The sequence below is a fragment of the Triticum dicoccoides genome, chromosome 7A (assembly GCF_002162155.2).
Source record: "Triticum dicoccoides isolate Atlit2015 ecotype Zavitan chromosome 7A, WEW_v2.0, whole genome shotgun sequence".
Lineage (NCBI taxonomy): Eukaryota > Viridiplantae > Streptophyta > Magnoliopsida > Poales > Poaceae > Triticum > Triticum dicoccoides.
Genome location: NC_041392.1, coordinates 59,176,580 through 59,189,291, shown reverse-complemented (window position 1 = coordinate 59,189,291; position 12,712 = coordinate 59,176,580). Strand labels below are relative to the sequence as shown.

Below are 12,712 nucleotides of genomic sequence, written 5' to 3'. Positions count from 1 at the left end.
ATAGGAAGTGCTATTTCGGCCATCGGGACAAGTTTCGGGGTCACCGGTATTGTACCGGGACCACCGGAAGGGTCCCGGGGGGTCCACCGGGTGGGGCCACCTGCCCCGGGGGGCCACATGGGCTGTAGGGGGTGCGCCTTGGCCTATATGGGCCAAGGGCACCAGCCCCAAGAGGCCCATGCGCCAAGAGAAGAGGGAAAGGACGAGTCCTAAAGGGGGAAGGCACCTCCGAGGTGCCTTGGGGAGGAGGGACTCCTTCCTTGGCCGCACCCTTCCTTGGAGGAAGGGCCAAGGCTGCGCCCCCCTCTCCCTTGGCCCTATATATAGTGGGGGGAAGGGAGGGCAAACAAATCTAAGTCCTGGCGCCTCCCTCTCCCTCCCGTGACACATCTCCCTCCTCCCGCAGCGCTTAGCGAAGCCCTGTTGGAATCCCGCTACTTCCACCACCACGCCGTCGTGCTGCTGGATCTCCATTAACCTCTCCTCCCCCCTTGCTGGATCAAGAAGGAGGAGACGTCGCTGCTCCGTACGTGTGTTGAACGCGGAGGAGCCGTCCGTTCGACGCTAGGATCATCGGTGATTTGAATCACGACGAGTATGACTCCATCAACCCTGTTCTCTTGAATGCTTCCGCTTAGCGATCTACAAGGGTATGTAGATGCACTCTCCTTCCCCTCGTTGCTAGTCTCTCCATAGATAGATCTTGGTGACTCGTAGGAAAATTTTGAATTTCTGCTACGTTCCCCAACACTTATAGCGTTGCTAGTTGCAGGTGAAGATTGGAGACCGTTCATGGTTGGGACATTATTTACTTGTGGGGATATCATTATACTGCCTTGTTATCTTAATGCATCTATATACTTGGTAAAGGGTGGAAGACTCGGCCTCTCTCCTAGTGTTTTGTTCCACTCTTGCCGCCCTAGTTTCCGTCATATCGGTGTTATGTTCCCGGATTTTTGTGTTCCTTACGCGGTTGGGTGATAATGGGAACCCCTTGATAGTTCGCCTTGATTAAAGCTTTTCCAGCAATGCCCAACCTTGGTTTTACCATTTGCCACCTAGCCTCTTTTCCCTTGGGTTTCCGGAGCCCGAGGGTCATCTTATTTTAAACTCCCCCGGGCCAGTGCTCCTCTGAGTGTTGGTCCACCTCGTCAGCCGCCGGTGTCCACCAGGGGCAACTCTGGGCTGGCCTACCGGAAGTTTAGACAATCTGAGTGTGCCCTCAGAACGAGATATGTGCAGCTCCTATCGGGATTTGTCGGCACATTCAGTCGGTGTTGCTGGATTGGTTTTAACTTGTCGAAGTGTCTTGTAGAACCGGGATACCGAGTCTGATCGGAATGTCTCGGGAGGAGGTCTATTCCTTAGTTGACCGTGAGAGCTTGTCATGGGCTAAGTTGGGACTCCCCTGCAGGGATTTGTACTTTCGAAAGTCGTGCCCGCGGTTATGGGCAGATGGGAATTTGTTAATGTCGGGTTGTAGACAACTTGAACCTTAACTTAATTCAAATGAATCAACGGTGTGAGTTACCGTGATGGTCTCTTCTCGGCGGAGTCCAGGAAGCGAACACGGTGTTGGAGTAATGCTTGCCACAGGTTGCTCTCTAGTTTCTCGTTCGCGCTTTGCCTCCTCTTCTCGCTCTCTTTTGCGAACAGGTTAGCCACCATATATGCTAGTCGCTTGCTGCAGCTCCACATATATTACCTTGCCTTACCTATAAGCTTAAATAGTCTTGATCGCGAGGGTGCGAGATTGCTGAGTCCTTGTGGCTCACAGATTACTTCCAAACCAGATGCAGGGCCTGATGATTCCGTTCCAGATGACGTGCTTGAGCTCAAGTGGGAGTTCGACGAGGACTCACGCCGATATTATGTGTCTTTCCCTGATGATCAGTAGTGGTGCCCAGTTGGGGTGATCGGGACCATGTCGCATGTTGGGTTTATCTTTCATTTTGGCGCCGTAGTCGGGCCATGAGTGTTTGGTTGATGTAATGCTAATTATGTACTTTGATTGACGTGGCGAGTGTAAGCCAACTATGTATCTCCCCTTTTATTATCTATATTACATGGGATGTTGTGATGATTGCCTAACTTGCGACATTGCTTTCAATGCGGTTATGCCTCTAAGTCGTGCCTCGACACGTGGGAGATATAGCCGCATCGAGGGCGTTACAATGCTGGACGCTGAATGCCTCCCTGTTTAATTGTAAAGCAAAACTGAATTAAAGCAACATTGAATTCTGAATGTTGCTGATAACACAATTATACTGAATGCTGAATGCTGAATGCTGGAGTAGTTGATGTTGTTGAATGTTGAATGATGATGCTAGAGTACTGAATTAGGAGCAGGAGTAGTAAATTCACTTACTGGAGTACTGAATGATGATGCTGGAGTACTGAATGATGATGATGTTTAAAATTGATGCCAGTACTCCTACTCTATGTACATTTGGAGCACACTCTGTTCTCTCAGTGCACGGTGCTTGCTACCAAAAATAAATAAACTGTGTCAGCTAACTACTGGTAGATGAACCTTTTCCTGAATATGCCGAAACTTGAACTGAATTTCAGTGCAACGGTCTTCCTACTGGTAGATCTACCATATCTAAATTCAATGCCATCAATGAACCTTTTCCTTTAACTGAAACTTGAACTGAATTTAACCGCTCACTCTTTTAATTAACTTAAACCTTTTCCTTCAAGTAAAATAAACTGAAATCTTTTCCTTTAATTAACTTAAACCTTTTCCTTCAAGTAAAATAAACTGAAATATTTTCCTTCATGCATTGTGAATAGTTTATCTTCTCTCTCTTCTCTTTATCTTCTCTTCTCTGCCTACAAGAGGAGTACTCCATTAACAGTAGCAGTGCAAAGAATTTTGTACTCCTGCTCCTAATTCAGCAATTAGTGTAGGAGTAGTTTAGTGCAGCTCTTGGAGTAGAGAGGAAGAGGAGCAGTAGTGCAAAGAATTCTCAAACTTTATCATGGACTGAATAATGGTGCATAATTCAGTCAAATTCAGTTAGGGATTTTGTTAGGTTTGTTACTGGGTCATTCATGGACTGAATAATTCAGTCAAGTTCATCTAAGATAATTCAGTTTGCATCATTCATGGACTGAATAATGCTGGTGCAAAGTTTAGTGATCACATAATTCAGGTTAAAGCATGTTCTTCCTGTGTTGCTGTATTTTGTTAGGGATTTTGCTACTGCTGTCAGCACTGTTGTTTATTGTACTCCTCTTTTCTCTTCTCTTATCTTCTCTTCTCCTCTATTAGGAGTATAGTAGTAGGAGTAGGACTTACTGTTTAGCAAGGATTTTGTCTGGAGTATTAACTTATTAACTGTGAGCAGTCAATTTGTCAATGTTTATGTTTTTTTTGTTGTCACTACAATTTGTGGAGATGCTCTCTCTGTTCTTCCTCTTTATCCCCATGAAATACTCCTAGAGTAGGTTTTAATAGATGATTATCAGACACTTTTGTCAGTGTAAATTTGCTCTGCGTTTTTGTAAATATGGAATTTGTTTTTCTGTAGGATATCACTTTGTAAAATACCTTATCAGTGTTGATTTGCTTTTTACTTTTTTCAGGAAAGAACAAGCTACTAACACTTCTTCAGGGAAGAACAAGAAATTGTCATTTTTACAGGGAAAAGAACAAAGGTACCATCAGTTTTTAGTATTTCTTTTTATAAAAAAATATTAGTATCTCAATATGAAACAAGTTGAGGCAAGTATTTCAACAAAAATAACACTGCTAGGAGAGGTTAAATGAACATGCCTTTTGTTTTCCATATAAAAGGGTTAACTGAGTAGCCTTTCAGATATTCTCAAAAGAAAAAGAAAAAGAGCAGTCTTTCAGATGAGAGGTAAACTGAAAAGGCACAATGGCTGGACATGAGGCAACTTGAGCAAGGATCTATACTGTGGCTGGACACTGAGATTAACCAATCAACTTTTTCATGTTGTAACAGGAATAATAGTAACAGGACTAATCAACATGCAGCAAATAATCGATACATAATTATTGGTGCCATTTATGTTTTTATATACTCCCTCTGTAAACAAATAGAGGTCGTATGTCCCATCTCCTATGCAGCGGTGAAGAGAGCTGAAGCGGAGCATGTTTATTTAGGCTGAAGAACAGAGTCCAACAGAACAGAGGAGGCAGAAAACTGAACCCCGGAGACGCTTCGGCACGCGCATAGGAAGCCCGCCGTCCGATGTGCAAGCAAAGGTTTGGGTAACTTCCTGATGAGGTCTATAGGGCTGGCTGGGAAAAGGAATTGGGCATCTCAAGATCACACCACGAATTGAACCTGGGGTACCCTGGCAAGCACCAACTGTAAAGCAAAGATGCATGGTGCCCAACGTTCAGAGATGAACAGCGGCACAACATTCAGAAGCAGCGGCGCAGGTTGTTCCTTCAGGCTAGAGCAGGGGTGGAGTACCTTGAGGCTGGAGCAGGGGTGGAGCGGCGTCCTCCATAGCACCGGGGGCACGGAGCGAAGCAGGGGTGGAGCAGCGTCCTCCATGGCGTCGGTATCCCGGCGCGCGAGCGAGCTGCGTGGTGGATCTGGGAGGGAGAGAGGATGGGGTCTCCCTTGAAGCTCACGGCCACCGGCGCCAGGAGCTTGGCGGCGGTGAAGGCCTCGCATCGACGGAATCCGTCGCCGGCTTGAACTCAAAGGTCCAAGTTTGAACTCAATCCGTCGCCGCGGGAAGGAGGAGAGGAGCTCGGCGAGGCCACCGAAGGTGGGGGAGGAGAGCGCGGCGACGCGATAGAAGGTGGGGAGGGAAGGCGGAGGGGGGAGAGCGCGGCGGCGAGACGGAGAAGAGCATCGAGCGGACCGCGGCGGCCAGCCGGAGAAGAAAGTGAGGGCGAGGACCGCGGGTTCGGTCGGAAATAGATGGAGGGGGTTTTCGCAAAAAAGACGTCGCGGCATCTAAATCTGAACGGAGGGAGTAGATAATTGATGTAACGGGTGTGATCTGTTGGAAATCATTTTATGTTATGATTTGTGGAAGATTGTAAACATGAAAATCAAGCTCAACGGTCAACGGCAATGCAGTACGTACTTTGTAGTTTGTTTTCTTCTCACTTTTTTTTTTGCGACCGGTTTTGTGTGTGTTTGTTTCTGTGCCTTTTTTGGGCTGGGTTTTGTGTGGTTTTTGTCTTTTCATTTTCTTAATTTTAATTTTCATCAACTTTTTCTCTTTTCAAATTTGTGAACCTTTTTAAATTCTTGAACTTCTAGCTTGTGAACTTTTTTCAAAACTTTATGTTTTAGCATTCCACGAATTTGTTTTTTGAATATCACTAACCTTTTTTCCAATTCTTAAACATTTTTTAAGCTTCGTGGACTTTTTGAAATTTTTGTGAACTTTTTTATGGACTTTTCTCAAATTCGCTATTGTTTAAAAAAAATTGTGACCGCATTTTTTTTATATTTTATCAAGTTTTTAAAAAGTCAATGGACAACTGGTGAACCAGTCAGCCGGTCAACCAAGGAGATGCATGCGAGCCAGCGATGCGTTAGGAGATGCGAGAGAGCACAGCCTCACATTTGCTGGGCGAGGTGAGTAAATAAAGCGAAAAAAGAAGTGTGTTACAAATGGATCAGTCTTGCGTTGCCCAGCACGATGGCTGATCTTATGTAGCCCATTAGAGCATCTCCAACGGCCGCGTTAAACTAGCGCCGCGCCGCACATTAGGCCGTTTTAGCGCGCGCGCAACACGGCGGGTCGCTCTAGCGGGCGCGCAAAAACGGCGCGCGCGCTATAATGGGTTGGGCGCACGGTCGAAAACACTTAGCCGCGCGGTGTATTTCGGGCGCCCGCTGCAGCGCGCGGCACACTCCAGCGCTCGCGCCTGCACTTCCTCTCCCACTTCCACCCCCCATCCAGCCGCGCCGCCGCAGCCGCCCGCGCCCCCCGGCGACCGTTCAGACTTCCCCGGCCTATCCCCGCGCGCCTGCGCTTCCGCCCCATCCCCTCCTAGTCCCGCCGGCGCTCGCGCGCCTCCGTCGTCCGAGGAACAGCGCCCGAGCGCTCGCTACCGCGCCACGCCCGCAAGGTGTTTGACAAAACGCCTACAAGGTATGTATTGCTCAAACTTCATGAATTTGATGGATGTTTTGAATTGTAGTTTTTATAGTATAGTATTGAACATTGTAGATGAGTTCGTCATATGATTCTTCCAAAGAAGAATTTGATATGGAAGAGGAGGAGGATCTTGCAATGATCCTAGCTATGCATATAAAAAAACGAAGCACGGTGGTTCGGTTATGGGTCGGCAGAAAATTTGGAGGGATAGGATCGATGCCCACAACAGATTGATCAGGCATTATTTTGCGGAGAATCCCATATACCCCGAGTCGTATTTTCGTCGTCGGTTTAGGAGGAGCACCGAGTTGTTCAGGCGCATTGCAGAGAAACTAGCGAGCCATGACCGTTTTTCTCAGCAAAGGAGGAATGCCGCCGGAGAGCTCGGGCATAGCACCTTTCAGAAGGTGATAGCCGCTTTGCGTATGTTGGCATATGGTATACCGGCTGATCTTGTTGATGATCACTTGGCTATGGGTGAGAGCCAAGCCATCATGTGTGTCAAGCGCTTTGCAGTGGGAATTGTGCAAGTGTTTGGCGAGGAGTATTTGAGATCTCCCAATGCTGAAGACGTCGCAAGGCTATTGGCGATGAACAAAGCTCGCGGTTTTCCTGGCATGCTTGGCTCAATAGATTGCATGCATTGGAGTTGGAAGAATTGTCCAAAGGCATGGCATGGCAATTCCACGGCCAAAAAAATGGTTCCACTATAATCCTTAAAGCGGTGGCCGATCAGGAGACTTGGAATTGGCATGCATTCTTTGGAATGCCTGGATCTTTGAATGACATCAATGTTGTCAACCGGTCACCACTGATGAATAAGATTGCAAACGGTGAGTTGCCACCGGTGCAGTTTGTAGCAAATGGCCGTACGTACAACTATGGCTATTATCTAGCGGATGGCATCTATCCAAAGTGGCAAACCTTCGTGAAGCCGTTGAAAAAGCCGGAAGGTAAGAAAAATCTTGACTTCCACAATGCTCATGCGGCGGCTAGAAAAGATGTGTAGAGAGCATTTGGGATTTTGCAAGCCCAATTTGCTATTGTGAGAGGACCGGCTAGATTTTGGGATCAAAAAATGCTTTGGTACATCATGCACGCTTGTGTGATCATGCACAACATGATCATCGAGAATGAACGTGGCCAAGATTTAGACTACTCACAGTATGAGCTATTGGTATATCCCGTGCGAGTGCGACGGGGGGCTGAAAGGGTAGCCCGTTTTATTGCCTCCTATCATGCCATTCGGCGTCTCACAACGCACAATGAACTTCAGAATGATTTGATTGAAGAGTGGTGGGCATGGCATGGACAACAAAGAGCATGATGATATCTGCATTCGACATTGTATTGTTCATGAACTATTTGTTGTGTTTATTGCATTTGTTGTACTGAACGATAAACTATTTGTTTGAGTTGTAATGATAACGAAATTGAACTATTTATTGTTGATTTATTTTGTTTGTTTGATCATTTTTGCTCATAATACATGTATATGTGGTTTGTGCGACGCGCGCGCTGTATTTTCGCGCTCTGCTGGAGCGGCGCGTGCGCGCTGCATTATAGCGCGGCTGCTGGAGCCAGCGCAGGCGGGCGCGCTAAACCAGCCGAAGCGCGCGCGGCAAACAGGTTTTTTGCGCGCGGCGCTTAGCGCGGCTGTTGGAGATGCTCTTAACGAGCCAAGTCGGTCAAAAGTAGACAGAGAATGTATGGGAAAAGACCTTTTTACCATTTTCTTTACCATATTCGTACGGAAAAGTTGTCCAAGAGTTTGGGACTTTTGTATGTCGATAATTTATTTCAGTGTAAGTAGCATGGTAACTTACGTATCACAAACATGATAACTTACGCAGCTCAGACATGATAATTTTGGGCCTGGATTTTTTTTTCTCGGAACATATCAAACATGAAATCTAGTTTTAAATGTCTCGTCACGGCAGATTTAATGGTGAAAATGAATCTTTATATCAGACCGGTGGTTTGAGCTACAAAATGTTTTAAATTCTCAAATGGGGAGAATCTTGTATGAAGGAGGTCTTCTGGGACGCGCGCGGGATTTTAGCCGGAGTGCGCCACCGGGAGGGGAGGAGCTAACGTCGGCGGAGAGGAGCGGGGCGGCCAGGGGAGACGACCGGAGGAGAAGCGACGGGGGTGTGGGCAGATGTGAGCGGTACGGCGGCGGTGGGGAGGAGTAGGCGGCGGATCGATATGTATAAGAAATATTTTTGGTCAGATAAGCTGCGGATTGTACCTATATATAGGAACTCTTGGAGACTGCCTTTGGTCGGGAACTCTTTTTTTTTTTGCAGGGAAACCAGAAAGCTTTATTCATATGAAGGTGTTCTTGGGACAATCAGCCAAAAGGCTGGTCACCAAAAAACCCGGAGTCTCCTCAAGCCAGCTATCGGTCACATTCAGAATGCAAGCGTGCTTTGCACAAAGATGCGTCGGAATATTAGCTGACCTGTTTACATGCTGAATATCAAAAAGAGTAAAATTATTACATAGCTCTCCTATCTCTAACAATAAAGGAGCCACAATTGATCGAGAATTATGGCGAGTGTTCCAGAGCGTCACCATCTCCAAGCAATCAGTCTCCATTACCACCTGCGAGAATCCTCGCGGGAACTCGGCAAAACCGTCTACATGGTGAAAAGAGAAAGGATACATCTATGACGAAAGCTATTTCAAGTTCCGTAATGCGGGAGCTCAACAAACTCAGTCTACCATAGCGGACTACACAACAACTATTCTTGTTGCCACGTGGCATGAACTTTGTAGAGTACGGCCTGCCAGTGCCAGAAACTCGGCATAGTCCGTATAAGCCGAGTTTATTTTGTTTGCCGAGTTCCCTTTACCTTTCTCTCAACAACGGCATGCAGCTGCCGAGTCAGGCACGTTGCCGAGAAACGTACTCGCTTACTGCTTTTTGTCGAGCTTTCGTGATTTGACTCTCGGCAACAACGCCAACGACCAACTTTCCAGTAATGGGGGTTGAGATGTCATGTTGGAAGATGCAAAATCTTTGTTCAAAACATGTTACAGCAAAAATGTAACTTTATTTTCCCAAATGAAAGAAAATTGGTTTGCAGCACATTTACACATGTAGACAAACAATTCAGTTGACGAGAATTGAACCAAGGAATAACAAAAAAAAAGACAACAACGATGGATGCTAAAACAAGCAAACTTTAGAGAGGTAACTCGGATGAAAACAAGCAATGGAGATGGAGTGATCCTTCACCATGCATGCACGTCGTAGACGCACATGCATGCACTTAGTTGTACTAGTTGATTGCGCGGCAGTTCTTCCTGATCTGTCCCTGATCGCCGGTCTTGACCTCGATGCCGGCCATCTTCACCATGGCCTTCTCGAACCTGTCCTCCCACCAGCCAGGGATGTTGGCATTGTCCAGCACCATCCTCGCCGTCTCCTCCGACGTCAGGAGCGCCGCGTCGGAGGTGAAGAGCACAGTGTGCGACAGCACGTTGTTGTAGTACTGCTTGTCCAGATCGTTCGGGGTCACCACGTCCTGCATCACCGTGGGGTCGTTGCCGCCCGGGGCAGCGTCGGCTGGGCACTGGCCACGCAGGAACGCGGCGAGGCCACCGTCGATGTCGGAGGAGACGTTGAGGCGGTCGGGGACGAAGGCGGAGCAGTGGGAGCGCCCGATGGTGTGCGCGCCGGAGAGGATGACCAGGTCTTCCGCGTCGAGGCCCTTGACGACGAAGCTGTCCACGAGGTCGCTGAGGTTGGACGTGGGTGGGACGAGGAACTTAACCGACTCAGAGGCGTTGGAGAAGGTGCCGTCGCGGCGGCCGGACGGCAGCTCAAAGTCCACCTTGCCCCCGCTGAGGATGCAGGACGCGTCGCGGGCCGAGAAAGCGATGATGTCAGCGCAGGAGACGACGCCTGGGCAGGCCGCCTCGAGGGCGTCCTTGATGGCGTCGATCAGCTCGAAGCCACGCAGGGAGGGATTGTTGGGCGCGCTGAGCTTCTCCGGCGTCGGGCTGAACGGGGTCGGGTCCAGGAGGACCGAAGCGTCACAACCCTAGGTGACCACCGATGATTTGACAAAATCAATCAACTATAAAAGTATACATGCATGTTTGCATTGTAATTAAGGAGGAAATCGGTAGCTGCTCGGTTGGCCGGTGAGTACATGATTAGTAGGCTAGTCGGCAAGTTAATCAACCATTTAATTAGTTAATCGTCTAATTTATAATTTTATCAGCTATTCGGTGACCCTACGAGTAGGGATTAATCAGCAAATTACTGATTAATCGAACGAATTCTTGAACAAGTTCTTGTATTGAGTAGTACATACCTCGACGAAGCAGTCGTGGAAGAGCATACGGATCATGGCCGCGCCATTGCCGGGGTTCTGGGAGATGGCCTCCATCATGACGCCCTTGACGACGGCCTCCGCCTGGGGGCACCTGTCGTGGTAGAACCCAATCTGCAGAGGGCTGGCCTGGCACCCCACGGCGAGCAGCAGCAAAGCACACGCCACCAGAAGGTACAGCTTCTCATCACCAGCAGCCGCCATTGTTTCAAGCTTGCTAGCTAGCTCGAGTTCTTGAGTCGTGACTAAGATAAAAGAGAGAGAAGAGGGAGGTGAGTGATCAGTGCCCGGAGAATGCCTGCTGCTATAGTTCCAGCAGGAGGCTGCTTATATAGGCGAGCAATCCAAGACCTAGCTAGTCTTATTGGCAATGATTTTTTTGCGGATCTTTTTGCTTCGCGCGTTGGAACGTTACTACACCGGCCGGTAGTTGCCACCTCTCGTCGTTCAATTGGCTCACTCAGCTCCTCACAACCCAGTGGCACCGGAGGGCGTCGGTGATGATACAATGATACACAAATAAGGAGTAACAAACAGTAGTTCACTGACCCTGATTTCTTTAGAAAATGGGCTCACTAACCCTGATGGCTACATGCGGATGTACATATGCATGAACCGGTCATGCGTAAGCTATTGTGTAGTAGTAATATAGTAGCTAGATCAAGCAGTGGATTGATGTTGACGCATGTTTTCCCGGCCGTTGAGAAGTCAAGTTAATTAAAAACGTTTCATTTCTGTCTGTGTGTGCGCTTCGTGTTTCAAATCCGTAGTGACAGAAATTTCCTGCGAGCATTAACTAATTCCTTGGTAGTAACAGCCTAACAGGTAGATGATCGATGTAAACGGTGTACTCTCTTGGAAATCATTTTATGTTATGATTTGTGGACTGTTGAAAACATGAAAATCAAGATCAGAGATCAACGCCAATTTATGCAGTTAACTCTTGCTTTAGTGCAATACTAGTAATTTGTACGTGCTTTGCACGTCAGCTGATTACGTATAAGCATCATACTAAACTAGTGTAAAAAAATTAAAGCACACATATTATGGTAATTTTTTCATTGAGGCTTCAAATGGAGATATCCAATACGCATTTTGGAATCATTTTTAGGCTTTGCAAGGCCGCATAACAACTATTCCCCCAAAAACATAGTACAATGATTTTCTTTATATGAAACATTAGATAGAATCTTTGCCCTTTTATATATAAAAAAATTAGGAAGTCATTCAATTTACTGGACTCATACTTTTTTTTGAGAAAAATGAACTGAAAAGAAGAAAATAAAAGGAGTCAAAACGTACTCTTTCATAGGTTATTTGCACATTGTTTTCTCATTCTAGTTATCCTAGGTACCTTACTACTTGTTTCAAATAAAAAAATGGGAAAGATTACCATGCATACAACATTGCAATGCCAGGTTCGCATGCTAGTCTCTCGTGGAGGGCCGGTGGATGCATGTAGTCGTTGCATGCCTGTAGCCAGGTAGGAAGAAAATAATTTAGAGGAGCAAGTGTGTAGTCCAGGCAAGTGGAAAGATCCAGACTTCCAGAGCATGGTCAGATGGTGAGTCACACAGCGAATCCTAGGAATAGCAGCCATAGGTTTGAAGCAGCCACTGTTCATGCGAATCCCACTGCTCCCAACCGTTAGATTGAGGGCATCAACGATCAGGATTGATGTTCTAGATCCATTCAAAACTCGTACACTATATAGTGGTTGCGACGCCCCCGATTCAATCGTACACTAATCATGCACGCAAATGTGTACGATCAAGATCAGGGACTCACGGAAAGATATCACAACACAACTCTAAAACATAAATAAGTCATACAAGCATCATAATATAAGCCAGGGGCCTCGAGGGCTCGAATACAAGTGCTCGATCATAGACGAGTCAGCGGAAGCAACAATATCTGAGTACAAACATAAGTTAAACAAGTTTGCCTTAAAAAGGCTAGCACAAACTGGGATACAGATCGAAAGAGGCGCGAGCCTCCTTCCTGGGACCCTCCTAACTACTCCTGGTCGTCGTCAGCGGCCTGCACGTAGTAGTAGGCACCTCCAGTGTAGTAGGAATCATCGTCGACGGTGGCGTCTGGCTCCAGGGCTTCAGCATCTGGTTGCGACAACCAGGTAGAAGGGAAAGGGGAAAAGAGGGAGAAAAGCAACCGTGAGTACTCATCCAAAGTACTCGCAAGCAAGGGGCTACACTACATATGCATGGGTATATGTGTAAAAGGCCATATCGGTGGACTGAACT

At 47.2% G+C, this 12,712-nt stretch overlaps 2 protein-coding genes across 2 annotated transcripts; both read right to left on the bottom strand.

Moving 5' to 3' along the window:
• Nucleotides 1-3,869: 3,869 nt before the first annotated feature.
• On the bottom strand, nt 3,870-4,856 carry LOC119331698. The gene is made up of 2 exons (XM_037604864.1): nt 4,452-4,856; nt 3,870-4,329 (listed from the first exon to the last, which is right to left on the bottom strand). The coding sequence occupies exons 1-2, from the start codon at nt 4,656-4,658 to the stop codon at nt 4,132-4,134; spliced, it is 405 nt and encodes a 134-aa protein (XP_037460761.1). The 5' UTR covers nt 4,659-4,856; the 3' UTR covers nt 3,870-4,131.
• Nucleotides 4,857-9,144: 4,288 nt separating this feature from the next.
• On the bottom strand, nt 9,145-10,735 carry LOC119330796 (peroxidase 2-like). Its single transcript, XM_037603924.1, has 2 exons — nt 10,434-10,735; nt 9,145-10,157 (listed from the first exon to the last, which is right to left on the bottom strand). The coding sequence occupies exons 1-2, from the start codon at nt 10,653-10,655 to the stop codon at nt 9,393-9,395; spliced, it is 987 nt and encodes a 328-aa protein (XP_037459821.1). The 5' UTR covers nt 10,656-10,735; the 3' UTR covers nt 9,145-9,392.
• Between the last annotated feature and the right edge of the window lie 1,977 nt (nt 10,736-12,712).

Bases quoted from the DNA above. Each gene is read 5' to 3' on its own strand.
- LOC119331698 (XM_037604864.1), bottom strand. From the start codon at position 4,658: ATGCGAGGCCTTCACCGCCGCCAAGCTCCTGGCGCCGGTGGCCGTGAG. The intron at 4,330-4,451 runs GTACTCCACCCC...GGTGCTTGCCAG, and splicing joins ACCCCTGCTCCAGCCTCAAG to GGTACCCCAGGTTCAATTCG.
- LOC119330796 (XM_037603924.1), bottom strand. From the start codon at position 10,655: ATGGCGGCTGCTGGTGATGAGAAGCTGTACCTTCTGGTGGCGTGTGCT. The intron at 10,158-10,433 runs GTATGTACTACT...GTGGTCACCTAG, and splicing joins TCCACGACTGCTTCGTCGAG to GGTTGTGACGCTTCGGTCCT.